General features: G+C 38.9%; 1 protein-coding gene across 2 annotated transcripts; it reads left to right on the top strand.

The window, feature by feature from the left end:
* The first annotated feature begins 249 nt into the window (after window positions 1-249).
* On the top strand, window positions 250-27,180 carry pbx4 (pre-B-cell leukemia transcription factor 4). 2 transcript variants are annotated; one of them, XM_040040473.1, is made up of 9 exons: window positions 1,082-1,193; window positions 3,279-3,393; window positions 4,892-4,965; window positions 18,017-18,261; window positions 18,756-18,946; window positions 19,115-19,250; window positions 19,474-19,630; window positions 23,079-23,165; window positions 23,902-27,180. In XM_040040473.1, the coding sequence occupies exons 2-8, from the start codon at window positions 3,356-3,358 to the stop codon at window positions 23,120-23,122; spliced, it is 885 nt and encodes a 294-aa protein (XP_039896407.1). In that variant the 5' UTR covers window positions 1,082-1,193; window positions 3,279-3,355; the 3' UTR covers window positions 23,123-23,165; window positions 23,902-27,180. The 2 variants fall into 2 exon arrangements, with proteins under 2 accessions (XP_039896401.1, XP_039896407.1); XM_040040467.1 differs by lacking the exon at window positions 3,279-3,393 and having other exon boundaries at window positions 250-1,193.
* The last annotated feature ends 43 nt before the right edge of the window (window positions 27,181-27,223 follow it).

Genomic DNA, 27,223 nt, shown 5'->3' with positions numbered 1-27,223 from the left:
AGCATACTTTGCACTTGGTCCAACAAATATAACATGGCACAGTCACTGAGGCGGTAACACCTTATTTATTTGTTTTATTTACAGTGTTTGTTTTATATATATATATATACATCAATATCCCCATCCCTGACATTTAAATGTGCATGATTTTACCCGATATCAGTGAGGGAGAAAAAAAGCTTTAACCAATTACAATAGAACAAGCAGTTCTGGTGACGTAAGGGGCTATCAATTTGTAAAGGTCGTGCACGAGATGAGCTTGGTCACCTGAAGGAATAATCCAGTTTTAGTATCTGGAAGCATGTGCTTTAAATGTAATGTGGCAGTGTAGTGAGGTTATCTATATCATTAGCTTTCGTTCTTGTTGTACTATATGGGCTGCTAATGGACCCACCCGCTAGCTCGCACTCTGTGGTGCTATGAGTTTAATGGTCAAGGCGACTCACACCACTCGCGCAGATAAGAACATCCCACGTACTCGCGCGACATCAACAACAATGGCAAACCGTAGTCTGTTTTGATAGGAGATTTCGGATTGGAGCTACATGATCTGAAACTCTATTAATCCCGTTTTGTTTTTTCTTGAATTGGTGGATTTTATTTTTAATACCCGCGTGTCCGTCCGTGCTTTTATTTTTTCGCTTTACATTTTTTCCGACAATGTGCGAGACGCTGTTGGCAAGCTCACACAGTCTGTGCATGTGTGTCCCTGCTGCTGCTTTTCTGCTGGGCTACAGCTACTAACCTAGCTGCTTTTCAGTCGGTGGTTAGCTAACTTTAGCCTGGCCGCGTTTATTGACTGGAGGGGGGAAAAGACAAACGAATGTAAAGCGTATTTGTATAGTCTGTTTTATGACAACAGCCCCCAATTATTTGCTGATCGTCACTGTCGGTACCGTAAGCGGTGTTGTATGATTTGTCGTAGAAAATACTTTGCTGGCTAGCTAATAGGCTAGCTATTTGTGTGTATTCTTCGACGGAGGAAAACGGCGAGTTTCCTTTGAAAGTATGGATGACCAGACCAGGATGATGACGGGTCTCACCGGACTAGGTGGACTAGCACAAGCCGATGTTGGTGACCCAGACTCGGTCAGAAAACAACAGTCCCTCGGTCAGCCTCAACAAGACATAGGGGATATCCTACAGCAAATAATGGCCATCACTGACGAAAGCCTGGACGAAGCACAGGCCAGGTAAGACAACCGAAGAGCCATTTTCCACACATGATAGCTAAGCTAAAGTGAGTTGTATGTCTTCGTTTTTAGGTTCGTTTGTTTGTGTGAAACATTCACGTAAGGTAATGCGTAATTGCAACATTAATGCAACTTCACGTTACAGTGTATTTTGCAGCTAAAGCAGTAACGTTAAAGTACATTTAGAATATCTCTCGAATAGTGTCATTACAGTGTTGTAGTTTGTTAGAAGCTCTTTGTTACTTCAGATTGGCTTTTTTGTTTTGTTTTTTCAAACTGTAGTTTGTATACATGCCCATATGGTTAAAATAACGTTAGGGGGCTATCGTTAATCTTAACTGGGTAATCAATGAAGTATCAGATTTAAGAACTACCCCATTTCTGGGTCAGTCGTTGCCGTTTAAAACGCACACATAGACACTTTGGTGCAGCCTTACCTGTACTTTCGTTGTATGGAAAAATTGTTTTAAAATAACTTGAAATATACTTTGTAATAACTTTATATGTTTATATATAAAAACCCTCTGCCCACTGCATCTTAGGAAAATTTATGAATCGATGGCGCAGAATTACCAAAAGTAAAAATGCTTTTTAAGATGGTGGATTTTTTGCAAGTTGCCATAGTTAAGGGTAATTATGTCTTCTGGTTATGATGCCAAATCTTTTGTGCATTTTAAACATTACTATTCTAAATTAGATTAGAATAATTATCAGTATGTATCTGAAATGTTGTTTACATCAAATTAGTGTCAGTAAAATTGGGTATTGAAGTGCAAATGAGTGGATAAATTAAGGTAAAGGATTAGTCAATTTTACAGACTAGCCAAGTGCCGTCTGTGACAGCAATTACTCACTGAAATGATGCATCAAATGATGTTTGTGTTAGAGGTATCTTTTTAAGCATGATTCCTATAGAAATGGTGCGTTGCACTGAGTGACTGACCCACACTCATTTGCCATGTGGCTTGAGGAGCACAAGGTCAGTTTCAAAAGAAGCGTCAGTATTTCAACAATAGGCAATCGTCCACTGCAACACTGTGGCCACAGTGTGATGTGTCATTAGCTAGTGATTTTCCACCCAACATTTGACCACCTGGTTCTCTTAATTAATTCACTCCTCTTTCACTCCCTCCCTCCCTGGTGTTCATCCTTTTCATTGTGTGCTGGGTGCAATCAATTCTCCTATAATGTGTACGCGAGTGCAGCTGTCCGCAAATCGAGTTTCTATTAATGAGATGGTGGTGAGGGGGAGGGATGATGCTGTACTGGCAGCCTATGATCATTGGGATATTACCTTTCTTCACTAAAAGTTTGAAGACTTAATTGGGCTTCACTTCATTAATTCAAACATTTTTACATTCGTTTTTCCTTTTTAAGGTTTAATTTTTTTCCCTTCCTACTTTGTTTCTTCAACTTAGAATTTTTGTTGAAATTTTAAAAAGGTTGAGTCATTTTCTGTAAGATAATGTCTAAAATGAGTATTTGTATTTAAAAAGCCAAATATAGTTTTGGAAATCATGTAACACAATTATTTTGAGGTGTTAACAGGGTTTTCTGAAAAATAAATTAAAGGTGTGGCTGCTTGCGGAAGTGCCAGAGGTGTCCCTGCCTGTGTGCTTGTATTGATCTAAACTCCTGCTAATAACAGTCTGGCGTTTCTGAGGATAAAACACCTTCAGAACCGTATGCTCAACATTAACTGACAGTCTTGCTTGCAGTTAGTCTGTATTTGTTTGGCTGTTTTCTATTTTACATCTCACGTAACAGACTAAAACATAATCAGATTCAGGCTAACACAGACCATGTTGATACACATAGATTTGTTAATACAAAGCAGATGCCATGGCTGTTATCAACATAATTCTTAACTTTGAAAAAGTTTGCCACCCACACATCTATCATTCCTTCAGTTATGATCCACTAATTACTGAGGGGGCTCGCATGTGATCATGACGTCCCTGTCATGCAGGGTGGCAGTGTGTTGGGATGGGGAGTGGCCAGGGCAGTGCAAGAACTCGGTGTTGCAGAGTACACTTCCTGCGCACCATCCACCCTCATCCTCTCACCCTGTCGCCATATGTTCAGATACTGGCCAGAGGAATCGCCGGCGCATTGGGGTGGATCAGACGACCCCACAGAGGGAGGGAGAGCAGGGGGGGGGCATGGCAGGGGGTGGCCTGCCACTCAACTTCCAGCACAGGTCAGTACAGGACCGCATGAGCACCCCCTTCTCCCCCTCGTGCTCATACCCACCATGCTGAAGGCAGCCCTCCCCCCAACTCAAATCCAGCAGTGACTGAATTGGTGGATAAAATTACACATTTAGTGCTAGACACATACCTTACACATATAACAGCTTGCACAGTGGGTGCACTATTTTCTAGTCCCCTCATTAATACTGCAGTGAAGATTCACAACTGGAATTGGTGTTGAGGTCAGGTGTAGCCAAATCATATTCATATGTGGTTGTTTTGAATGTGTCATCAGTGATGTTGTATGGAAAGAAATGCTTTATTTCTTTATTATAAGGAGGATCATAATTCATTCTCATTATTAACAGACTTCATGTTGACTTTGCTGTTTATCACCTAAATTAACTGTATATTGCTCATGTAATTGCATATCAACATTGTTGCTATTTAAACCCATTTTTACTATAAATGGTAACTGTGGTGATTTGTGGAACTCCCCATTGAACACATCCAAATGGATTTATTAATTTATAGGTCAAATCTTTAAAAATACACATGGTGCACAAATTTACATCCATTATTCCAAGATAATTAAATATTGCAAGAGCACTGAGGGGGGCATTAAGAACACCTCCATGACCATCTCAACTTGATTAACAGGGCACAGTAGTCTACTGCATGCTTACTGTAATTAACATGTTTTTGTTAATTACAGATGCGTGGGGAAAAGAATACAAACTTTTGAACTATAGCTCCATATTCGCTCAGCAACTAACAGACTCACTCTTTCTGTACACTAATTGTACACTGCCAGTAAAAGAGTTCAGATATGAAACAATGGTGTAAAGTCATTTAGGGTCGTAGTAGGATCAGGGCTTTTCTCCATCCTTGCAGTTTTTAATGAGCTGTATGGGTGTGTGTGTGGGTGCATGGATGTTTTTTGGCAGGAAATTCTGTTGCTGAGGTGTTTTGATTATTTGATTACATTGAAGTGTAGAAGTTTTGCCTTATCTCATTTAATTGCCGTTAGCCTGTCTGGCAATAAAGAGAATGCCTCTGATTAAATTAAAATTGCATTTTAATCCTAGTCATCTCTATCAACTCACTGTCTACTATCATGGAACAAGTATTTCTCTAAGAGGAAGAAATTAGATTAGTGTGTATTAACTCTGAAATCTGGTGCTCAGTAATGATGACCTTGAGGTTTGGCATCATTACCTGCCCCATAGTGCAAAGCATTCAAATGACAACATTACTCTTGCTAGTTCGGATTGATGCATCAGGAATGTTTTTTGCACCGACAAATGCATTTGGCTACTGAAAATGCCTTTAAACAATATGACTGTCCCACTGAGTTGCATGGCATTCTTGAAATGCTCTATTCATAATACATACAGCTCCTCTACCTGTTTTATAGAGGAGGACATGGAATGACTTGAGATGGAGGTCTGTTTATTGTAATCCTCCTCGCTCTCTCCCCCTCTTATTCCCTCTTCTCTTTTACAGGAAGCATGCCCTGAACTGTCACAGAATGAAGCCAGCCCTCTTCAGTGTTCTCTGTGAGATCAAAGAGAAGACGGGTAAGTTTCTACTTCACTCCTTACTGTGTTCTCCACTCTGCACAAATTGTAGCAGTGTTGAGATATAGTGCATCTTTTCCAGATTCCCCAGCACCAAGTTATCGTTATAATGGTGCCACACACAACTGTATTGATAGTATTTATTGTCAGGTATTAAACACACATTGTGTGTGTGTGTTATGTGTGCTTTAGTGTTGTATGTTCCGGCCTTGTATTTACAGTTTCTTCAACCTATTTTTGGCTACCGTCCAGACTTTGCTCTGACCAGCTGAAACTATTCTTAGTGGATTAGTGCCTTTGAAACTTGAGTCCTGCAGAACCTTTTGCAGAACATGCTAACAACTGTTATCTTACTTATTGGACTGTAACTTGGTTACCACGTTTCATCTGTGGCAACACAGTCACAGTTTTACATTTTGGTAAGTTCCCAGATGATAAACATTTGGGACAAAAAATGGTCTCAGTTGATTTGATGTCAACAATGTTTGTTATATTAAGGCATGGAAAACACCTACAAGTACTACTAGTACAAACCACTATATTGCGTTTAAATCATCAAACCTGTTCCAGATAGAAAGCTTATGCACAGCTGTTCAGAAGCCGGCAGATATGAAAAACTTCACAGGGGTTATTGCTTTACAGTCAAATTGTTATGCCATTTCAGTACAAAGATTTTCTTCTCTACACCACTATATAAAAACTGCTACACCACACAGTGTAGGGTAATTGTATATTTGGAATAAATTGCTATGCATATAAATGCAGTACTCTTACCCAAACACAACATTAAAAAGCTACTACTGTGACACCATCTTAACAAATAATGCTGACTTTAAAATACACATAATCTGATGCAAATTATTACCTACGTATATGTGTATTCAAAGTAAACACGCTGCTTATTCTCATCTTGTTAGCTATTCCAGTCAGCTATCTGACAGATTTTAGTGTCGTTCAAAGGAGGAGGCCAGGGATGGATGGCAGATTGATGGTTATGTTAGTTTGAATGGTGTGGGTTTTCGAATCTTCTCCCCCTGACTCTCTCTGTCAGTTTCTCTCCCTTCGTGTGTTCTGTATGCTTTTCTCTCTGTCTCTGTCTTTGTGTATCTTTTAACTGTAAGCCTCTGTTGTTCAAATACAATTTGAAAATGCTGCACTGCTGCCTGTTGTGGCCCTCTGTCAATAATGTATTATTGCTCTCCAGTGATTGGAGAAAAGTAAAGGCTAGGCTTGAGTGAGTGGGGCAGGGTACACTGTTTCCCAGGCAACCAGTGGTCTTATTTACCCTAATGCCATTCACTTTGATTTTCACATTTAGTCTCCCTGCAAACTACAGAGAGGGTCTATGAGTACTTGTACAGTAAACTGAGCAGAAAAACAGACCAAGGAATAAGGGTAGGTTAACAATAGATTAATGCTTGAGGTGAATATGGCAGCAAAGAGATATAGAGATCTGTGGCTTTGCCTGTACTCTGCTGGCCATCTGCCACAAAGTGCCCTCCTAACTGCACTGTGTACCTGCTTTGGCATTTCACTGCTACTCAGACCCCCTGTAGGCCCCATTGTCTGCCTCTGGAATGTGAATTGACTTCTCTTCATTGCAGCTTGTGAAAGACTCAGTCAGTAGTCCTTTAGTATCTCCACTGATTTTTCTACAGTGTTTTTTTGCTAACAAACATAGACTTGAGCTGGCACACCCGCATACACACTCTGTCTCCCTTGCACATATACTCGCACACCAAAGAGGGATAAAAGCGAACTCAGTCTTGGGTCTACTCCTACTGCCTCGGTCTTGTCCTCTCCCCCTCCCGCTCTCTGCCTCGCTCCCATTCTTGAAAGAGAAGACTTGCTCTGAACTCGGGGCTTTGATATGGTAATGTAATGGTGGTGGTGGAGGAGGGGAGGTGGGGCATGGGGGATGGGAGGTGAATTCCTTTGAGTGCTGCAGTTGGTTAGATTGTTTTCATTGTAAAGGAAATGTTCTGCGCAAATGCCAGTATCCCCCACCCTCCCACCGCCACCACCCCAAAACACCCCTTATTTTCAACAGTGCATGCGTTGTCCTGAGCTCTCACATTAAACATGACCTCCGTCTGTGTGAAATTTGATTCTTGTTAATACTTTTTTTAAAGATACACTTTAAAAAAAAGAAATTAAAGCACTTGGAAAGAGACTAGAAATTATCAAAGTTGAGAACCAGTGGCTTTGCTTCAACTCAGTTCTGTTCCCCCTTGCTCTCATGGGTATTTGCTGTAAAAATAGCTCTTGGTGCAATGGGACAGCTTATGCCAAAATCTCTCACAAGCTACTGCAGTTCACTCTCAGAAGTTTTTTTTTTTTTTTTTTTTTCTTTTTTTTTTTTAAATTCAGTTCGGGCATGTTTCAGGCATTTCTCCTCACTTTTATGCATTCCTTGTGCTTTACACATGACAACAGTGAATCTGTCACTCACTCTGTTTTGATAACCTTCTCAAGTCCCTGTTTTTCAAGCATGAACATTCACGTTGTTTATTTTTGGAAATGTTTTAAATGAAAACAAAAATAGAGTTTCAAGTGAAATTTGAGCTGTATAGTTTTTAGGCTTGGAGACAACACAGCGGTATAATGAGCCTCTCCCTCCTCCCACTCACTTGGACAAGTTCACACTCCAACACTTGCCACTCTTGTTGATAAGCTGTCTGATAAACAACTCTGTGGCATAGTGCCATGAGTTAGTTTGCCACCATTTATAAGAAGCTAACTACCGTGCTACCTGGCTAAGACTGAAATTGCTGGCCCCTAATTGTTGGCCCTAATGGATGTGAATCATATGCAAGTATCTATTATCAAATCTTATGGGCCATCAATCCTTTCAGCAACAACAAAAAGGATTTAACATCAAGTTTATTAGCCAGTGTGATGCTAACCTGAGCCGGTTACTCTGGTACGTGCCCAGTTGTGCCAGTATTCAAACAATGCGTTATGGGAACCGGTTAATTGGTGTTTGGCTCTGCCACATTTCCAATCCATTTTCCTGCACATTTAAAAAAAAAAAAAAAAAACTTTTCTATTCTAAAAATGGAGTGACTAAAGAGTCTTAATTTTCAGGCATTTTATAACTCATGCCCATGTTTATAATTATTGTTGTTGTTTCCAGAGCTCTTAAGGTATTTAATAAACTGTTAAAGTTGTTCATGCCTTATCTTTTACCTATAACTTATGACACACCAGTGCAGTGTTTGTGCCTCAGTCAGTCATCGGGCGAGAGTCCTTTAATTCATTAATTAAATTATTACCTTCAGTTTATTTGCATTATTCAAGGTACCTCTTTGCATTACAATGTCATTTCACAATCCAAATGGACCCACTGACATATTAAGTGAATTACGACCTGTTTGTTGTTGTTGTAAAAACACTAAAACAACACGAGTAAATGTCGCACATAGTTGTTACACGTTTATTTGCCACCGGGCTAAACACCTTATAAACTTGAGAAATCTAACTTTAATTTTAAAAACTTTTTGTTTTGGACCTGACCATGCATAAAATCTAACAACAGAATGTCACACAGTGGTGTAATCAAGTTGGTAATATTCCCATTATTGTAAAGGAAAATCCCTTTTATAACCACATGAATGATTTATATGTTTGTATTCTACAGACTGAGTACAGTTCTTCAAAGTCTAGTGAATACCATGCCTCATTAAAGAGACTTAATTATTATTAGTTTTCAGAGAGCCCATTTTTGAACAGCCATAACATTTTATGTGTTGTTAGAAACCTGAGGGAAGCATTTCATTATTTTTTATGAGGAGAAGCATGCAATCTTTTAAACTCAAAAGCATTAAGAAGATAAGAAATTGATTGTGACTAAAATGTAATGTAGGTGAAACTACCAAATTTACATTTTCAGTTCTATCATCTGTCCAATCTGAAAAGAGAATAGGTGAACTTCTTTCTCACTTGATCAAAAAAACCCAGTGATCTCTCTTTTAAAAAGTCTGTTTCATAGTTACCTTCACTATGCATCAGTACAGGACTATTAGATGGGCTTTTCAGGAATCTGCTTTGATTTGTGTTGTCCTGCCACTCAATTGTTTTTTTTTTTTTCTTTGCCTGGCTCATTTGCAGAAAAGGATGAAAAAAGATAAGGGTGTGTGTTGAGGGGGTGCAGGAGTGATACAGGGAGATTGATGAGGCAGTAAGAGAAGGAGTAATTACTTGGTGTCCATTCCCCAAGCCAGATTGGCAGACGGCTAATATCACACAGACCCCTGGACCTGACAGACACCCCCACCCCACACGCACATAGCCTAACTCTAACTGGGGAGTCAGAGCTCTCCAACCTTCAGCCAGAGGCCTAATGGTGTGCGGGCCAATGGACTTCTCAGTGTATGTTTTCTTTTCTTTTTTTCCCCCTCTGAAGGCCCTTCTGACAGAGTTGTCACCAATGGGAGTGGTTTCTCTTTGGTGGAAATGAGAATTTTCTCTAGTGGATGTACCCCTTTTTTCTGGGTTGAGTGTGCTTTGTTGTTTTGTTTTAATATCACAATTTACACATTATGGCCAGAACAGTGGGTTTATTGGAAAAGTTGAGACCATTGGACAACACAGATCAAGCATTTTGCCAAATGCTTTGCTGTTAAGACTACTATGTTTAGTTTGTTTTTGTTTGAAGCGAGATAACCGGTAGAACTGCTGCTGAAACGAAACACTTGTAATTACTTAGATATTGGTAACAGGCCATGCTAGTTCCCAGAATCAGTTTTATGCCAAACAAGGTAACCCATCAGTGTTTGTTGAGGATCATTAACAGGGAAGTCTCCTACCTCTCATCTGCCCTCCTTCTCAGCATGCCTGCGCCTTACTTTTCTTTTAGGGTTTGCTCTTAAAGGAAGCTGGCATCTCTTTAATTAAAGATATGTAAATGTGGTCTCAGCTGGATTGCACTAGTTTGGTGGTGGTGGGGTGGGAGAGTGTCAGAGCCCAGTTCCTAATCCTGACTAATTAACAATTAATTACAATTGATGGGTGCCTTCCACCCCTCTGCAGCAGTGCTCATTGCTGTCCCAGACAGTATGTTTGTATATTTCACACCATGTCATAAATGCAGAGGAGAAATAGAAACATCAGGGCTGGTAGAGGGAGGGGCTATGCGTTCCACCCTAGATTAGCAATATGCATTGGGATGCTGCCTTCATTAGTGTAGATAGTTATTGTACCATTGTTGGTTAATGTATATTAAAGCCATATTCTGGGAACATGATTAGTATGCGCTTCAGTATCAGGTTGTAATGTAGACTAATCTTTGCGCGTGCAGGTTAACAGACTCAATCAATAGTGCTGTAAAACCCATTGCTATATTCTTATCGTGACCAGCCAAACATATTATAGGTACAGTGGTTTTGTTCCTCACAAGGGTGGAACTTTGAACCTGTTCAGACTAACCATGTAGCCTCACTTCGCTCTAGCACCATCTGACTGTGTCATAATGCTTGTTCACTTGTTATAAATGGGCACTGCTCTTCTGATCTATCGCTTAATTGCCACCTAATTTGCATAACAGTGCAAATTAACGACCTCTCAAATGAGCGTTCATTTTTCACAAAGTCTTTAGGAGCTCCTTAAGAGTCTGTGCTAATGAGCACAGGAGGCAGCTGGCCTGATGAGAGTTGACTGGGGAAAGATCCTAGCAGTGCTATAACAAGCCTCCTGCTTAGGTGCTCTTCGTCATCCTCCTCTTCCTCCTGTGACATTTAGAAAATTTTTCTTCCATGTCTGTCTTTTGTTATGTGCAGAAATGCATTGGACTCAGGATATATTAGAGATGTAATTACAGCTGCTCGCTTGTGCTTAATATGCACTTTAAACATTACAGATTTTAGGTATTGTACCTTATTGCCAATAAAATGTTGTCTAGAAAAACATCTTGTATTATTCATTCCTATAACAGCTTGGTTTGGTCACAAACTGTGCTGGAAGTTTAATTCACGCTTTGTCAGATGACTAGCTGTGAGAAAATACCAGTATACCTACTGTAGCTCACAGTCTGCTTGTTTAATGTCTGTGTTATCAGCATAACCTTAAAGTAGAGATGGAACGCACATCCCTCCCCCTGAAATCATAAATATGTACAATAAACAATGTTTTGTGGTGATAGTTGGGTAACAAACCAGACTGACCTCAAAAATTTCGATTATTTCAGCTGTTCCGCATGCAAACATTTGAAGGACTGAAAATTTATCTCTGGATCTCTAAGCATGACTGCTCTGTTATCCCAAAAGTTGGTGAATAGTTGTAATCTTAGTTAGTTTACATGATTATCAATTGTTTTAACAAATAAACAAATTTATTGTGTGTTGAAAAAAAAACAGTGATTTTTGCAGGGATTCCTTGACCTTTATGCTGGTAGGGAGATGGCCAATTAATAACTCATTTGGACAGTGTTGAAATTGGAGTAAAACATGGAAATCTGGAGACCAAAGCAATTACAGACAACTGTTAATGATCCACAGATTCATCTGTAGAAACCTTGTAGATTTTTTTTTCTTCTTCTAAATAGATCTTTTTGATCTCTTCATAATCATTGGATTTTTGGGTAGGAACTAAAATGTACCAGGAAATGCTTGTGCTTGATTAATAACTCAAAACAAAATGAGTGCATTGTGTTGAAAAGCCAAAAAAGCAATAGTTAGTCCCAATTTTCTTGTCTTCATAGTCGTTGGAAGCCATAACATTGATTACATTCAAATTTGTTACATTGTCCAGCTCTGACAGTTGATATTTCAGATTAAGATATATACAATATAAAATATTTTTTTACGTTTGTAATTGTTGTCACTGAAATTAATTTCATTATTTACCTAAAATACAAATATAGATTTTACAGAAAGAAAAGCATTGTTGATCTTTCATTAAGGGACAACACAATTGATATCCTTCAGTGTTTGTGTTGCATTTGTTGTTGTCCTTGTCCAAGCCTCTCTGTTTAGTTAATTAAGGGCTGATTGATGATGTGTTGGACTGAAGTGTTGTTTGCTAAAGGTGTGAATTCTCCAATTCACACCTTAGTAAAACCACAGTGTTGCAGCTTACCTCTCAGTGTGTGTTTGTGTCAGTGTGGGGGGCTGTGTGCTACAGGACTCTTGTAAACTACCCAAACAGATGCTGATTAGTGTGAGCTGCTTAAAGTATAAATGGACATATGGATTGGGCTCATTAAAGCCCCATTCAGACATGCACTCCTTTCTATTAATCTGATGGCATCTGAACGTGTCAGTTTCATGTCCGAAGGAGCACCCTGGTCAGTCTGTAAAAGTTGCAATCACAGTTTTGCTAGGGGCTTCTTGCAGAAAGCTTTTTCTGTTTTTTTTTCTTCTTCTTTTAAAATCTAAAAAGATTTTTAAAAATTGATTTTTCATTCCATACAAACTTAAAGCTGTTAGAGTAACAGAAGAAAACCTGCCATTCATTATTGAAGAAAACCTCATATTATTCTATATTATATTTCTCACTTCAATGGTTTTAAAATGTAGTTCGTAAATCTCTCTCTCTCTTTTTTTTTTCTTTTCTCTTTTCTTATCACCCACACAGAAACATATCTGCGGGTTGCATACACTTAGTTGATTGAACAAACTGAAATCACCATTTCTCTAATTTAAATCTTTTAGTTAAAAAAAACAATGAGAGTCCAGGTTTAATGTTTGGAAAGCCAGGCCGTACCTGCTAGCATTTACTTATTTTTAATAGCTAAACTTTGGGTTTGAATGGGTGAGGTAAAGAGAGGATTTATACTCCTGTGTAAAATGTGTAGAAAAGTGTAGGTATGTCGCAACTGTAACCTGACTTCACTTCCCTGGAAATGTAACTATACTCACCGCGTCCACAGTTTGCACAGGTACAAATACTGGCAATGGCATTGGCCATTTGCCGAGGCTACGCCATAGGCTCTACGTAGCCATCACAACAGGAAAAATTAAGTGTAGCAAAACATATTTATGCATTGCTGGCAGCAAAATAGGTTGTTGTATGCACAGCCTATGTTTTTAAGTTGTTCAGCTTCCTAAAAAAACCTGATTGTTTTGGAGACGAATGGTTTTTATTAACATTTTAATGTTTTCACAACTTATATCTAGCTCTTTGTATTAGCTTCAAATGTAGTTAATTCCTTTTACTTAATCAATAATTTGATTTAAATCCAAACAGTTCACAATTTGTCAAAGAAGCCAATGGTGTGATGAATTTCGTTAATATGATCAAAAAGCCAAGTGTAAACTTTTAAATAAACTGGTAAGTTCAACTTCAGTATAAAATGCCAAGACTGAAATATTAATTGTAATAATGTTGTTGTAAATAAATCAGGTAGAGCACACTTAATTGAAGAATAGGTTCAGTTTTGGTCAAGTCTGGTTTTCTTTGGTCAAATATAGCTCTAGTTGCATTAAGCATATCCATGTCTTGTCCAAGGCTGTTGTGGGTTTATTTGAATTTAGTTGTGAAGAAATTTGAGGTAAGTGTAACATATGACCTAATGGAAAAAATGCCATCACTTTAACATCACTCACTCGATTACAGGATTAATCCTGTATCTGAAAAAACTTAAAATTACTGAATAGTACAAAACATTCCCTTTTTTAGAAGAATAACTGAATATTTTTGTGTAAAACTACACTTTTCAGTTTTGTTTTTTATGCATCATCCATTTAGCATAAAACCCAGCAGGGAAGTGATTCATTTTTAATGCTAGTTTTACAGTTTGAGTGCCATATTTTTCAACCTGCCTAAGGCACAGTTTTGTTCACACAGGTCTTCTTTTTTCCTTTTTGAGCAACCCATATTTTTTACCAAAATTGCATGGTAAATCAAAATGGTTCACACAGAGAAGAGGTTAGGTGTGAATATTGACATTAATCATTATAACCTATTGTTTTGTAATGAAATTGCTTTTGGCATCCAGGTAACTATTTGTCATATAGTATATATGGATCTGGATTTAATTAATAGAAAGTTTGCATTTCATTCCATGGTTTGAAAACTGATCTCTTAAATAGTACATTTCACTCTTTTTCTGCAGAATGAAAGTCAAACTCATCCAACAAAAGATAATTAGGAGTCTGTTCCAGTTTCATCAAACTTGCATTTACTGTACTGTTGTTTTTTAATAAATAATTTGTGGAAATCAAATCAGTCAACCTGGAGGGTTTTCAGCTGCCGTTTGGTGTCATGGGTAGTTCAAGAAGAAGTTTATTTTTCCCCAGAGGTTTTGTTTATTTTTCATCTGATAAAATAGTGAAAGAGTAGTTTAATAGATAGATTGGCCCCACTTCTTATTTCCCTTCACTGTATTTCTATTACGCGGGTGCTATTTTATCACTTGCAGTCAGTTTTAGTCTTTTATACATGGGTTTACCTATCATAACACCAGAGCTGGTGCTGAGATTTGTTTCTGCATTTTTATAAGTCAAATTAGCATATTTATGTAGCAATTTTTTTTCATTGTAAAAAAAAAAAAAAAAAAAGGTCTTTCTATGGGCCATTCTCTTTATCTGAATTTCATATAATGAAAGGAAAAACTGATGTTTTCACAGTCCTATCTTTTTTTCCCTTTCTGGCTCCCTCGCTCTCTGGCACGTCTGTACTCATGATTCTGTATATTTGTGGCCCCTGTCTCTTTCTCTCCCGCACACATATCTTCTCCTGTGACTCCTTTTTTCAATTCTCCTTGGTTCTCCTTCTACCCTCTCTCCTTACCTTTTTCCCCCTTTTTTCCCTTCTCTATCCTCCTCTCTCTCCCGCTCCCTTGCTCTCTCCCAGTGAAAGGCTGAGAATACCCAAGGGAGCTGATGCAATTAAAATGCTAATCCTGTCTGTCTACAGAGAGAGGGAGAAGGAGGGGGGGGGCTGACAGCATGAGGGATTGCGGCTCACATGGAGAACTCGACTGAAATGGAGAACAGGGGGGTGGGGGGGGCACTGGGGGAGGTGTGTGTGTGTGGGGAGGGGGGTGCGCTGAAAGGGAGGGGGGAGGGGATGTGTGTTGGGGAGACGGAGTGAAAAAGGGGATGCTAGCGAGGGAAAAGACAGACAAGGATAAAGCTTGTGCTGTGAGCTGAGCAATGATATACTGATTACGTTTAAGCCTTATCTATGCCTATGTGTGGAAGGCATTACAGTTAATGTACAGCACTATACTACTGGTTAGGTTGTTCACCCTTACCTGCAGCACTTCATATATTGTGTTGTCTGCACAGCACACCATTTCCACATTGGCTGTGCAGAAATGAGAATGATTATGTATGCAGTGAAAGCCCAGCTGGATACCCTGAATATTTCATAGTATGTGTTGCTCGCTTCGTCTCTCAATACCACACCGCCCAGCTTGGCTGGTAACGTGTGCATAATAGTGTGATTTCTAAGATCTTTGAATGCAGCGTATGGGCCTTAAGCAGTCTTACTATTTTTTTTTTTTAAAGGTGAATTTAAGTATTATTACTTATAGCACTGCTGAGTTTTAGCTTCTCGGTAATAGACCCAGTCGGGTATTGGGATACATTTGATCAAATGGAAACACTGTTTAGGTTCTAATATGCAGCCAGCTTTCAGACCTGAAGACTCTTTGTTGTTTCTAGTTTTCACGAGTTGTATTGGTGGCTTCGGAGTCAAGGACTTTTTAAATTATTCTTTAAAAAGTCTTTATATGTGTCTGTGTCATATGGTTCTCTTCTGCGTGGTATATTAACTCATCTTAACAGATGCTATAATACCACTAGACCACTAGACTGTGCATGAGTGTGATTCTGGATAATCACAGCTTAATTGGAGTAATTAGGGGAATGTAGGGGCATTAGGCTACAGCTGGGGGGCCATAATGAGTGGGGGCAAAAGGGAGGGGGAAAGAGGTGAGAAGCTTCAAGAGCCACAGTTGCCCTCTTAACTGTAGGTCAGTTGTACATCTCTGTAAATGGGCTGTAAAGAACAAAGCATAACTACACATAGTTATGTAGTTATAATCGGCATACATAAAACTTAGGCAACACTAATAATTGCGTAACCATTAATATATTGGATACAAAAAAGATCTTGCCATTGATATGCAATTTGGATATACTTCACATAGCTAAAAATTGTACAGATCTTTTGTGAATTACAGAAAAGAAAGGAAAAAGAGGAGGGAAAGAGATGGGCGAATCAGGGTCATTAGTTCAGGCGGCTGGGTCTGCTGCATTCCTGAGCCCTGAGATGGGGGAGCAGCAGAGCAGGAATGTGCCTTGGAGAGAGAAGAGACCTAAGCAGAGGGAAAAGAAAAAGGCAAGAAGGAACAAGAAATAAAAAAGTGAAGGGTAGGAAATGGGGAAAGTTGGACACTTGACTACTTACGGCCTTGTAAAATGGTGGAACAGACTCATTTATCAAAAAGAAGTTATGAAAAAGAAAAAAACTCATTTGCTCCATTGCACTTGGAAAATTTAAGCAAAACTGTTTTTGTCCTCATTTCTTCACATCTGTTACCCTACACTACAGCTCCAGTCATTTGTTAGCTTTGACTTCTCCACAGCTGCGGAAAACTTGTTTTTCATTGCGACCCTTAAGGACTCCAAGTAAAGACTCACAGGTCTCATAAGAACTGAACTTTGATACACTGACAAACTAGAATAATCCTTAAGGAAGACAAGTGCCTAATGCCACTCAGTTTCCACAGGGATTAATCTCATCATCCATACTCGTAGAATCTGTCTCCCTTAAAATCCCTGTTAACTTTGTCTGTTTTCAATTTTTTCTTTTTTTTTATTCCCTTTAGTCTCAAGTTACAAAGATCAGCATGAATGTGGTTACAGTACTGGTTTTATATGTGACTATGACTCAATATTTGCAATCATAATGTAAATATGACCTTAAATGTATTTATTTTACTATTGTGCAAAAGCTTAGGTGTGTTAGATTATTATTAGTAGGAAGGGGGGGGGGGAACATAATTCCTTAGTTTTTCTTTTTCTTTTTGATGTCCTTAAATGGCTTGATTTCTGTGACCAACAGTCAGAATATTCACTTTAAAGTGATGGGAAACAGAGAATGTATTTTTTTTTTTTTTTTTTTTTTTTTAAAACCATTTATGGTCAAAAGATTAAAAGAAAAAAAATTGCTGTCAGAATTTTTTTTCTTTCCTTTTAAAGTCAAATAGGCATTCATAGCTATTTTTTAAATTCAGTCTTTTAATCACAGCAATAAAAAACGATTCTTTAATTCATGCATTGTTATTAATATAATGTATAAGATTTCCCAAAAAATTGAACAGTTTGTAAACGTTCAGCTCGAGACACCAAATTGTGGTGCCAAGTTTCTACTCTTACTGTTTGAAGTTGAATGATTGAGAGGCAAAAAAAAAAAGGGGGCAAGTGAAATTGAATTTAGTTAAGTGTTAAAAGCTCCAGGCTCTGAAGAAAAGATGGTTGTCTGGAGTTAAAACTTTTCTGTAACAAAGGTGTCTTTAAGGGAGTATGTGTTTGTGCACATGTGTGAGGGGGAGAGAGAGATGAGAGCATGGCTGCAGGCTGACAGAGGTCCTGGTATAATACAGTGGTGGAGAGCAGCGACTGATAACTATACTTATGGCCACTGGGGCTCATAGTGACAGCACATGCACTCCTATTACTGGTCCCATGCCTCATGCCCTTATCTCTGGCAGTGTGCCACTGAGGGACCACACTGCCCTCTGCTGTTGGTTTAGAGGAAGTTCAGGCTTATTGAGAATTCAGTCAGGCATTCATAGCAATGACTCAGGGGAGAAACTTGTGACTGGGTTTTGACAGTACTCCACTTCTTTGAATTTTAACAGTGATTTATTGTCTTTCTGTGCATTCCTATAAGCCACAGCAGTATACCTTTGCTTAGAAAATTGTATGGTCTGTCTTTTTCTGTGTGTGGGTGTGGGTTTTTTTTTTTTTTGTTTTGTTTTGTTTTTTTTAAACCAACAGGTTTTCTTAGATCTAGATGAGTAGTTTAGCAGGTGTTTTCTCAGACAGGTAAATGCTAACTGTATCTGCCTAAATCACGTTGTCTCTCTCTTTTTTTCCAGTTCTGAGTATACGAGGTGTGCAGGAGGAGGACCCCCCAGATCCTCAGATCATGCGGCTGGACAATATGTTGCTAGCGGAGGGTGTGTCAGGACCAGAAAAGGGCGGTGGATCGGCTGCAGCGGCTGCAGCTGCAGCGGCAGCCGGAGGCTCCCCCACCGACAGCAGCATCGAACACTCTGACTACAGAGCCAAGCTTGCCCAGATCCGTCAGATATATCATTCCGAGCTGGAGAAGTATGAGCAGGTTTGTGCTGAATGCACATCGGGGACATGCATATGTGACACATTCCTTGCTTGTACACAAAAACATTTTGGCAACCCTTGACAGTAAGATGAAAAGTGACTTTGTTGTTTGGTCAAACACAAGATAACTGAAAAACAAGATACATTTCTGAAACTGCTCAACAAGACTAGTGATGTGTAATAGACAAAAAGTACGATGGACAAAAGAAGTGTCCAGTTTTATTTTCTAGTGCACTGGGAAATTATATATTTTAGGTCCACATGGAAAAAGAATGTGCAGGAATTAAAACAGGAACAAAGTTTCTAATTTAAATGTTTTAAACAAATGTATTTGTTTAATAATTTCTATTATCAGATGCTATATTGTTATTCAGAATACTCTGAAAGCAGATGCTTCAAAACGATCCCACTGGCACTGGGCAGAATTTGTGCTTTGTCCTTCTTTTGACAGTAGTATTCAACTGCTCTCTCTCCCTTCCTCTCTCTTTGTTCCAGGCCTGTAGTGAGTTCACCAACCATGTAATGAACCTGCTGAGAGAGCAGTCTCGCACACGGCCCATCTCTCCCAAGGAGATTGAGCGCATGGTGGCCATAATCCACCGCAAGTTCAGCTCCATTCAGATGCAGCTCAAACAGAGCACCTGTGAGGCTGTGATGATTTTGCGCTCACGCTTCCTTGATGCCAGGTCTGTCTGTGTGGGTCTACATGATATGTTTATCGTCTGTGTGTTGACTGGCTGGTTACCTTCCTGTGGGCAGAAATGATCTGAGCACTTAGAAATGATTGTTTTATCAGATGCACATTCCAAAGATACTGGTCATTATCTTCCTGTCTCTCTTTCTCTGTCTCTCAGACGTAAGAGGCGTAACTTTAACAAGCAAGCTACGGAGGTGCTGAACGAGTATTTCTACTCCCACCTTTCTAATCCTTATCCAAGTGAGGAAGCCAAGGAGGAACTTGCCAAGAAGTGTGGGATCACTGTGTCTCAGGTGAGTTGCCAACATAACTGTTATCCGGTATAGAGTAGAGATTATATAGATGTTTAATCCAGGATTTTAGCCAGTGTCTGTACTTTATTTTTTTAAAACCCCTTCATTTTTTTTATATAAGTAAAATAAGACTGAATAACTAAACAATTGTGGGGTGGGGGTGCCAACAGATGAGAATAACGGCAGATAAAATAAATGCAAATGACATCTGTCTGGTCCTCAGGTCTCTAATTGGTTTGGCAACAAGAGAATACGCTACAAGAAGAATATTGGTAAGTTTCAGGAGGAAGCGAACCTCTACGCAGTTAAAACAGCGGTGGATGCGGCCAATGTGTCGGCGCAGGCCAGCCAGGCTAATTCTCCGGCAACGCCCAACTCAGGTACCGCACGCTCCATTTCTTCTACCCACATAGGCTTCACCTTTCTTGTTAACAAGCTTCTCTTCCTTTGTATAAGCTTTTGTCCTTGCATAACTGGACCACAGGATGAGTGTATAGTGGACTGACATAATGGTTCACAGGAAAATTCACAATGCAAACTGCAAATAAGCTCTCACTCAGCTACCACGCTAAGTGTTTGTAGTTCTCTGAAATGATCTCATAGAAAGAAGGATGTATGCTGGTACATATTACATTAGTTATAATAATCAGTATTGAGGCAGTAACATAGTATGCACTTTGACATTCTGAAACAGAAAATTGCGTGTACCATTTGGAAAATTTGGGCACATACCTTCAGCTTGTTTATTTTTCTAGAGAACCTTGCTTATCCAAATATTTTACAAGAAACTATATGCTTATATTTTCTGAGCAGTTCCTTCACCAATCTGTTTAAGTAATTATATTTTGTCATTCAAACATAAATTACCTTTTAATGGAATGAGCCACAGTACTTACAGGATATTATGCTCTGTAAGCAATATTGAAATGACATAATGCATTATGTTATGCATTATGTCATTATGTCATAATGCATTATTACCCCAGTTGCTGTATTTTTTTTTTTATAGTTTTGTATTTTTTAATGATATGTTCTATATGTAGATATGGGACTGCATCCATACACACGTGTAAAATGTAGTTAGTACATTTCGTAACTCTAGTAGTGACAGCACTAAACTGTAGCTTATAAAATGCGGCTCTGAGCGCTCACCTGTCTGAAGTGTTGTACAAATTTTATGTGCAAGATTCTCAATTAATATCTACAGTCTGTCATTGTGACTTTGTGTATTCAGACCTGTGCTATGTTGAATGTTTTACTTCATAGTTAATGTACGTACAGAGATCCTGACATGATAATACTTGCGTTGCGACTTTAAATTTAAAGTTACAGGGATGTAGAGCATATTAGAAAGGATACTTGATTTTGTTGATACACTGACACAAATGGTCCCCCATAATTAATTCGTTTTTTTCTTGAACTGTTTTTGCAGTGGTCTACAAAAATCTTTAAACTTATATATGCAAGCAGCTTAAGTGGACCTTTTTAGGTAGAGGTTCTGGTTCATTTAATCGTTTCCCTTCTTGGGGCTTCTGTGTACTGAAACATACATTTTCCTTTAGAATATTAGCTTTTTGGCTTAATTTCGTCTTAATTTCATCTAATAAGACCCAGACCCAGAATAAATACAGCTGTCTGTGTCATCATTTCCAGAGCTTTAAATTTCAGGCCATCCGGACTAAAACGCAATCCTGGAGTTTTCACATTGAAACTGAGTCGACTACATTTTTAAAAGGCCCCGTTGTAGTGGTGTGGAAATACCGGTTTAGTGCAGGCGTTACACATGGAGATAACAAAACGACTTATTTCAAAACACAAAGGTATTTGTGTTGATGTTTTGCTGTTTCACCAGTTAGTGGACACTGAAGCATATGCTGCGCAGAATCTTCCTTTAGGTTTTATAAATATGAGAAAATAGTAACAATGACCCTGATTTTCAAAGCGTTGTCCCTGAACAATGGTAACCTTTTGAGTCCATTACAACGTGGTGAGGCTGATTGGCTATTGGATATACATTGCCTGCAGGGTCACCAGGGTCATTCAGCTTATCTCACACAAGCGACACCTACCTTGGCCTACGTTCCCTCAACGGGGAGGGTCTCAACATCGCCCCCTCTCTACAGGTATGCACTGAGGACAGCTGTGGAGTTGGCAGTTGCCCTCAATGCTGTTAACCTAGCCACCCCACTTACCCAGATATCTTCCCTTAGGCTAGCTCCTTTTGACCTCTCCTCATATCCTCCCCTGCTTTGTCTTTATCACCACTGACTCCTGCTCCACACAGACCTATGTAGAGGAAACCTTGAGGAGCATTTGCCTTTACTCATGAGAAATGTAGGTAATGTAGTTTGTGTCACATGTTCAGCAAGCATAGGACCCGGTTCAGTATGGAAACATCTGTGTGGGGTCATCAGGGTTCTTCACAAAGTTGTCTTCATGCAGCTGGTATATTCCTACACACCAGGTCTGGGGATTGATCCTGTAGTCCCTCTGGTTAATCATCTGTTTCTCTATGTCTAGGTTGTCCTATATTTCCAAGTGTGTCACAGTATCCTGCCTTTTTCAGTCCTTGTTTTCCCCCAAGTGTTCCAAAAATCCTGTGTCTTTATATAAAACCCATTTCCAAAAACACTGGGTCACTGTGTAAAATGTAAACGAAACAGAATGCAGATATCAGCAGACAATTTAAGCCTTATATTTAATTGAGAATTGTACAAAACCAGCAAGCCAGATGCTGAAACAGAGACACAGGGCATGTTTGTGACTATTGCATCACCTCTTCTCCAGTTACTGTAATTTTGAAAAGGAATTGTTTACCCATTTTTGCTTGCTTTAGTATTTCAGTTGCTCAACATTTCAGGGTGTTCTTTATTTTACTTTTTTGTTTGTTCTCTGCCAGATATTTTCAATGGGTAACAGATCTGGATTGCGGGCAGGGCAGGTCAGCATCTGGACTCTTTTATTATGGAGCCAAGCTGTAGTAATTCATGCACAATGTGGCTTGGCACCGTCTTTCCAAAATAAGCAAGGCTTTCCTTGAAAAGGATGTTGCTTAGATCGAAGCACATGTTGCTCCAAACATGCACATATCCTGTTAAGGGACCTGTTGCCAATTAAATTTATTGGTTTGTGGTTTTCTTGTCATTTTACTGCATTTTGTTACCATGTGTCAATAAAAATCCAAATTATAGTATGTGATATGTAATCTTCATTCAACTTTCACTTGTATAGAATTTTAGTTATTGCAAATCATTGCATTCTGTTTTATTTGCATTTTATACAGAATCCTAGCATTTGGAAAAGGTGTTGAATTCATAGGAGTAATGTGCACCATACTCACGTAGATGCAGAAGAGATTTTATTAAAGTGAATTGTTCTTTTTACTTGTCTGTGAAAAGAATTGTCATTTTGTTGTTTTGGATGGATCCACAGATTTCTTCTGTTAAGCACCAGTATAAGAGGAGGTAAAGCACTGCATTTTGGCTTCAGCTGCAGTCTTTCATTCAGACCATAAGTGGTTTAATGGAGAGTCATGAAGCTGATTGGTGAGCTGCAAATTTTAGTGCTCGCACTGAAACAGGGTAGTAGATGAGCTGTATTTTTGAGTAGTGCAGTCTGGCTCTGATGCCTACAGGAGAGGTTTGTGGATGCTGTAACTTCACTGGTCAGTCTGTGGAAAAAATATTTGTCTAATTGTGCTAAACTGTGTGTGTGTGTGTGTGTGTGTGTGTGTGTGTGTGTGTGTGTGTGTGTGTGTGTGTGTGTGTGTGTGTGTGTGTGTGTGTGTGTGTGTGTGTGTGTGTGTTTTAAATGTTTTGTCTCTGACAGGTGGATACCCTGCACCCTGCTACACACCTGACGGGCGGCTATGAGGAGTTGTCAGGTAGTGGCCTCTACACCCCTCATCGCCTGGATGTGAGTACCAACTTAAAACTCCTCATGTGGTGTAGCTGATCAATAAGTATTTGGGATGCCAGAATACTGCTCTGTACAGTGCTCTTAAAGTATAGAACATTTTAATTGTGTTGAAATTGTCAACTTTTTAAAGGTCAATGAAATCCAAGCACTTTCGCTGAGTTTCAGTTCATTTTGCTTTTGACTTGGTTACTTAAGAAAATGACTAAATATATGAATGTAAGAAGAAAAATAAACTTTGCTTCATGCAGGAAAAGTAACAGCAGAGAAAGAGAGAAATTTTGCTTTGCCCTCCAGTTTAAATTAAATGTGGGGTTGTATGTGCCAGGATTTATTGATTTTTGCAAATGTGTGTGTGGAGAGTTCTTTTCAGTTTTGAACTTGTACATAAACTAAATGTTTTACAAATCAGTGTGTTCTGTTTTGATGTTGTGCACCTATTGTTTTTTTTAGAAACAGGTTGGTAACTTGACTTCTATTACTTCAGTAATACCCACTGCAAGTTAAAACATGAGTTACTGTAAACATGTTCTGGATTTGAGCACCTTCACTTAGTACATTCAGAAAACCAGGAAGAGGCAGTACTGTGTTTTAACAAAGTGGTTCCCTATTATTTGAACCATTTTGTCTTGCGGATGCATCCTTTGATTACTAAGCACAAATGTAGCTGATTAAGACTGTTATTTATTAAAACCTCCCTTCTCATGTAGAATCCTTCCTCTGTTGCTTTTTGCAGGCTAACAGCTGGCAGGACACCACCAACCTCCCCTCGGTTACCTCCCCTCCCGGTCCTCCTGGCAGTGTCCACTCCGACACCTCCAACTGATCTGTTGGCTCTTCCTGCCATCACTTCAGTCCCACCGCAGTTTGCTCTGACTACCATCTTCAGTCCCTCTTTTATTTTTTTATTTTTTTTTTCTCTTCACTACTTTGTCTCTCTACTCAACTAGATGGCCACACAAGGCTTTATTTGCATTTCATAAACACACTGTGCTGGAACACAGGACAGCCGAACAGTAGCTAGGAGGACTTCTCCATCCAGCTCTTCTGAATTCAGCTCTACCCTAATGCTCAACGCTTCGTAACTCAGATTTGAAAGGGGGTTGGAGTTTACTGAGGCTGAGAAAACATGTTCTGTTAAGGACATTTCTGAAGACCACTCACCCAGCTGTGTAGATGATCATGATGTCTGTACATTATGTGTATATGCACGTTAACTTCACACAGTACTTACACAGTTTGTTCATGTGCTGTTGACCTCTGCACTTAACCCTTTGCTTTGGAAAACTGTGTGTGATTGCCTGTATCTCTTGAAGCCTTGGCATTTGACAGCCAAACTGTTGATACGGATCACCAGGGAGCTCTGCTCACCTTGCTCGTACCAAAGTGCTGCCCCAGTAGTCGTCAACACATCTCTTCCTCCAAGATCACCTTCTGCCAACTCAATACAAGAGACTACTGTATCTTCTGGTCCTTATAGCTCGATGTTTCATTCTGTTGGAGATTTCAAAGACCCTTCCACAACATACACTTTGCAACTTTACAGTCGTTTTCATAGTGAGCTGACATAAAAGATGTGTCAAGCACAAAAGTTAGCATCCTTGTTATGGGTGTCTCTACCTGTAAAAGGGTAGTTAAGGGGATCACTGTTCTAAACCAGGCAGGACAAGTGATAATAGGGCTGATGAGAAGAGGAGGAAAGGGCAGAGCGAGGACAACATCTTTGGTTGAGTGGATGTAACTAATAGCCCTTTTTGTTGCTAACCAATAGAGGGTGTTGGTAGATGGCTTGTAGACTTTACTTCTTGCTTTCTGTCCACTAGTTTATTTGATTGTAGGCTATTTTCTAATGCTGTTTCACCAAGAATGCACCAGCCACCACCAAAAATTTGCTCAATAAAGCATCTAAATGACGATAAAAGAAGGGTGGAAAGATTTTGGGGCATTGATGTGTTATTGGGACAAAACGTGTCATGAATTTAGAAACGTGACTGTCTTCCATGCATGTAGGACTTCTAGGCGTGATATTGTTTTCATTTAACCTTCCGAGTTTTTAGCTTCATTTTTATTAACAAAAAATAAAGGGTATAATTATTACAGTCAGACCAAAAAGGAAAAAAGTGCATCATGTATTGCTATGATGTGTGTGTCTCTGTGTGGGCGTGTGTACAGTGTTCTTGGGATGTCTTAGTCAAAATGGCTGGTGCCCTCTGACCTTTGTAAACATAGAGACTGGGTGCTTCCACCAGCCGATCACACACCAGATGGGGTTCAGCTGAGATCTCCCCCCAATCTTGAAACATTTAAGCTTGTGAGCCCGAGGCAACACACTACAACCTTCTGTTGTACCAAAACCAAAAATATCAAGTTCAGTAATGTAATAATGCTACTCTGTGTCTCTAAAGTTGGTGCACAGCCACCTTCTCAGTTTGAGGAGAGGAGGGAATTATATTTGTATCTGTGTCTCTCTGTGTGGTGTTGTCATGCCTCAGTTGATTTGATTTTTGGGGCTTTTCGTTGTGGGGCGAGTAGTGTCGTATCACACTTGTAATTTGATTGTGAGCATAGAAGGAATGCTCTCCTTTTTACCCATCTTTTAATACCTTCTAGTAAAACTACAATTATTTTATCTTTAGTTCTATGGCCAATTGGGCAAGGGCTTCTCTCTCTCCTCTGTTACCAAAAAAGAGGCAGTCCTGGGTGTAGCAAAACTCTTAACCCACATTTCAGACAACCCCGCAACATTTTGGGTGATTTCATTGTTTGGAACTATTTTATACATTAGCTATTATGTGAATAACAAAGCATTTTTGATAGTAAGGTAAAGCCTTATGAAGATTTAAGTGTCAGTCAAGACTTTGTTGAAGCATATGTTACAGAACAAAACTTGAGCTTGAACGCTGATCACATGTGATATCCCTGAGTACTCGTTTTGTTACTCATTGCAGTTCATATGACTGTATCTTATAATGTTATTGCCACACCAAATTATCACGCCCCCGCCTTTTTCTACCTGTTGTAATGGATGTCACTGTACAGTTTGTGTAATGTTTCAGTAATTTTTTTTTCTTTTTTTCGTATATAAGTTTTGATGTTTGGTTGAAATGCCTGTTTATTTTTGGCCTTTGTATCACAGGATTCACAATAACTATCAGTTTAAAATATTATTTAGGTCTTTTGTTACATACTTGGGTTGAAATGTATGCTATACAAATGTAATTGTATTTGGTGCTGTGGAAAGATAACTGTATGAATTGAGGTTATAAACATTTTATTTCATGTATTGATTTATGGATCCACTTCCTTTCTTAATCTCCTCCAAGTTTCCTCAGTTATACAGTCACTTTTCCAAATATTCCCCAATTCTGGTGAAATTTTTACCTTCTCAAAACATTCCAAGAAACAGAAAATTGCAGTTTAAATACAAAATTGGTTCTTTTGAGCTGTAATAAGCCTCTCAGTTATATCTAAAATGCAGATACCTGTAATTTCATTATTAATAAAAACAAAAAATACAGACAGCAAATTTGCAAACAGGAGTTGATGCTTTTCAGGTTTTTTGTTAGAAAAAAATTGTTTTACATTTAATCTGAAGATCTCTTTTTGTGTGCCACACCATAAACAGTGAATATAGCCTAAATACAGTTGTCCAAATCCCGTAATGTTGATACATACACTGTATGTCTCCTTGACACATTTCAGCCTTATGATTGTTTGGATTCTGTAAGTGACTAAATGACTTCCACAGCACCAAATGGCTTCTTAACCCTTTGATTTCTTTGATTTTTATTAGTCAATTTGTATCTCCCTTCTTTCCCTTGTATTTACCCCTCTCTCTACCTCTGTCTTTCCATTTCTCTTGTATATAACCCCCACTGTTTTCAGACTTGTGAGTCTGTATGAACTCCTTTTATACCTCAACTTTAGAATTGTTCTAGAAAGAGTAAAACAAAAAGGAAGAATATGACAAATTGTAGTGTTCTTATTAGAAAATTAATAAAATGATTTAGTGTGATTTTTTTTTCCCCTTCAGTATTTGATTTCAGATTTTAGAAGTG

Source organism: Simochromis diagramma, unplaced genomic scaffold (genome assembly GCF_900408965.1).
Source record: "Simochromis diagramma unplaced genomic scaffold, fSimDia1.1 OVJJ01000321.1, whole genome shotgun sequence".
Lineage (NCBI taxonomy): Eukaryota > Metazoa > Chordata > Actinopteri > Cichliformes > Cichlidae > Simochromis > Simochromis diagramma.
The sequence above is the reverse complement of the archived record's forward strand: the minus strand, read 5'-3'. Positions and strand labels throughout refer to the sequence as shown.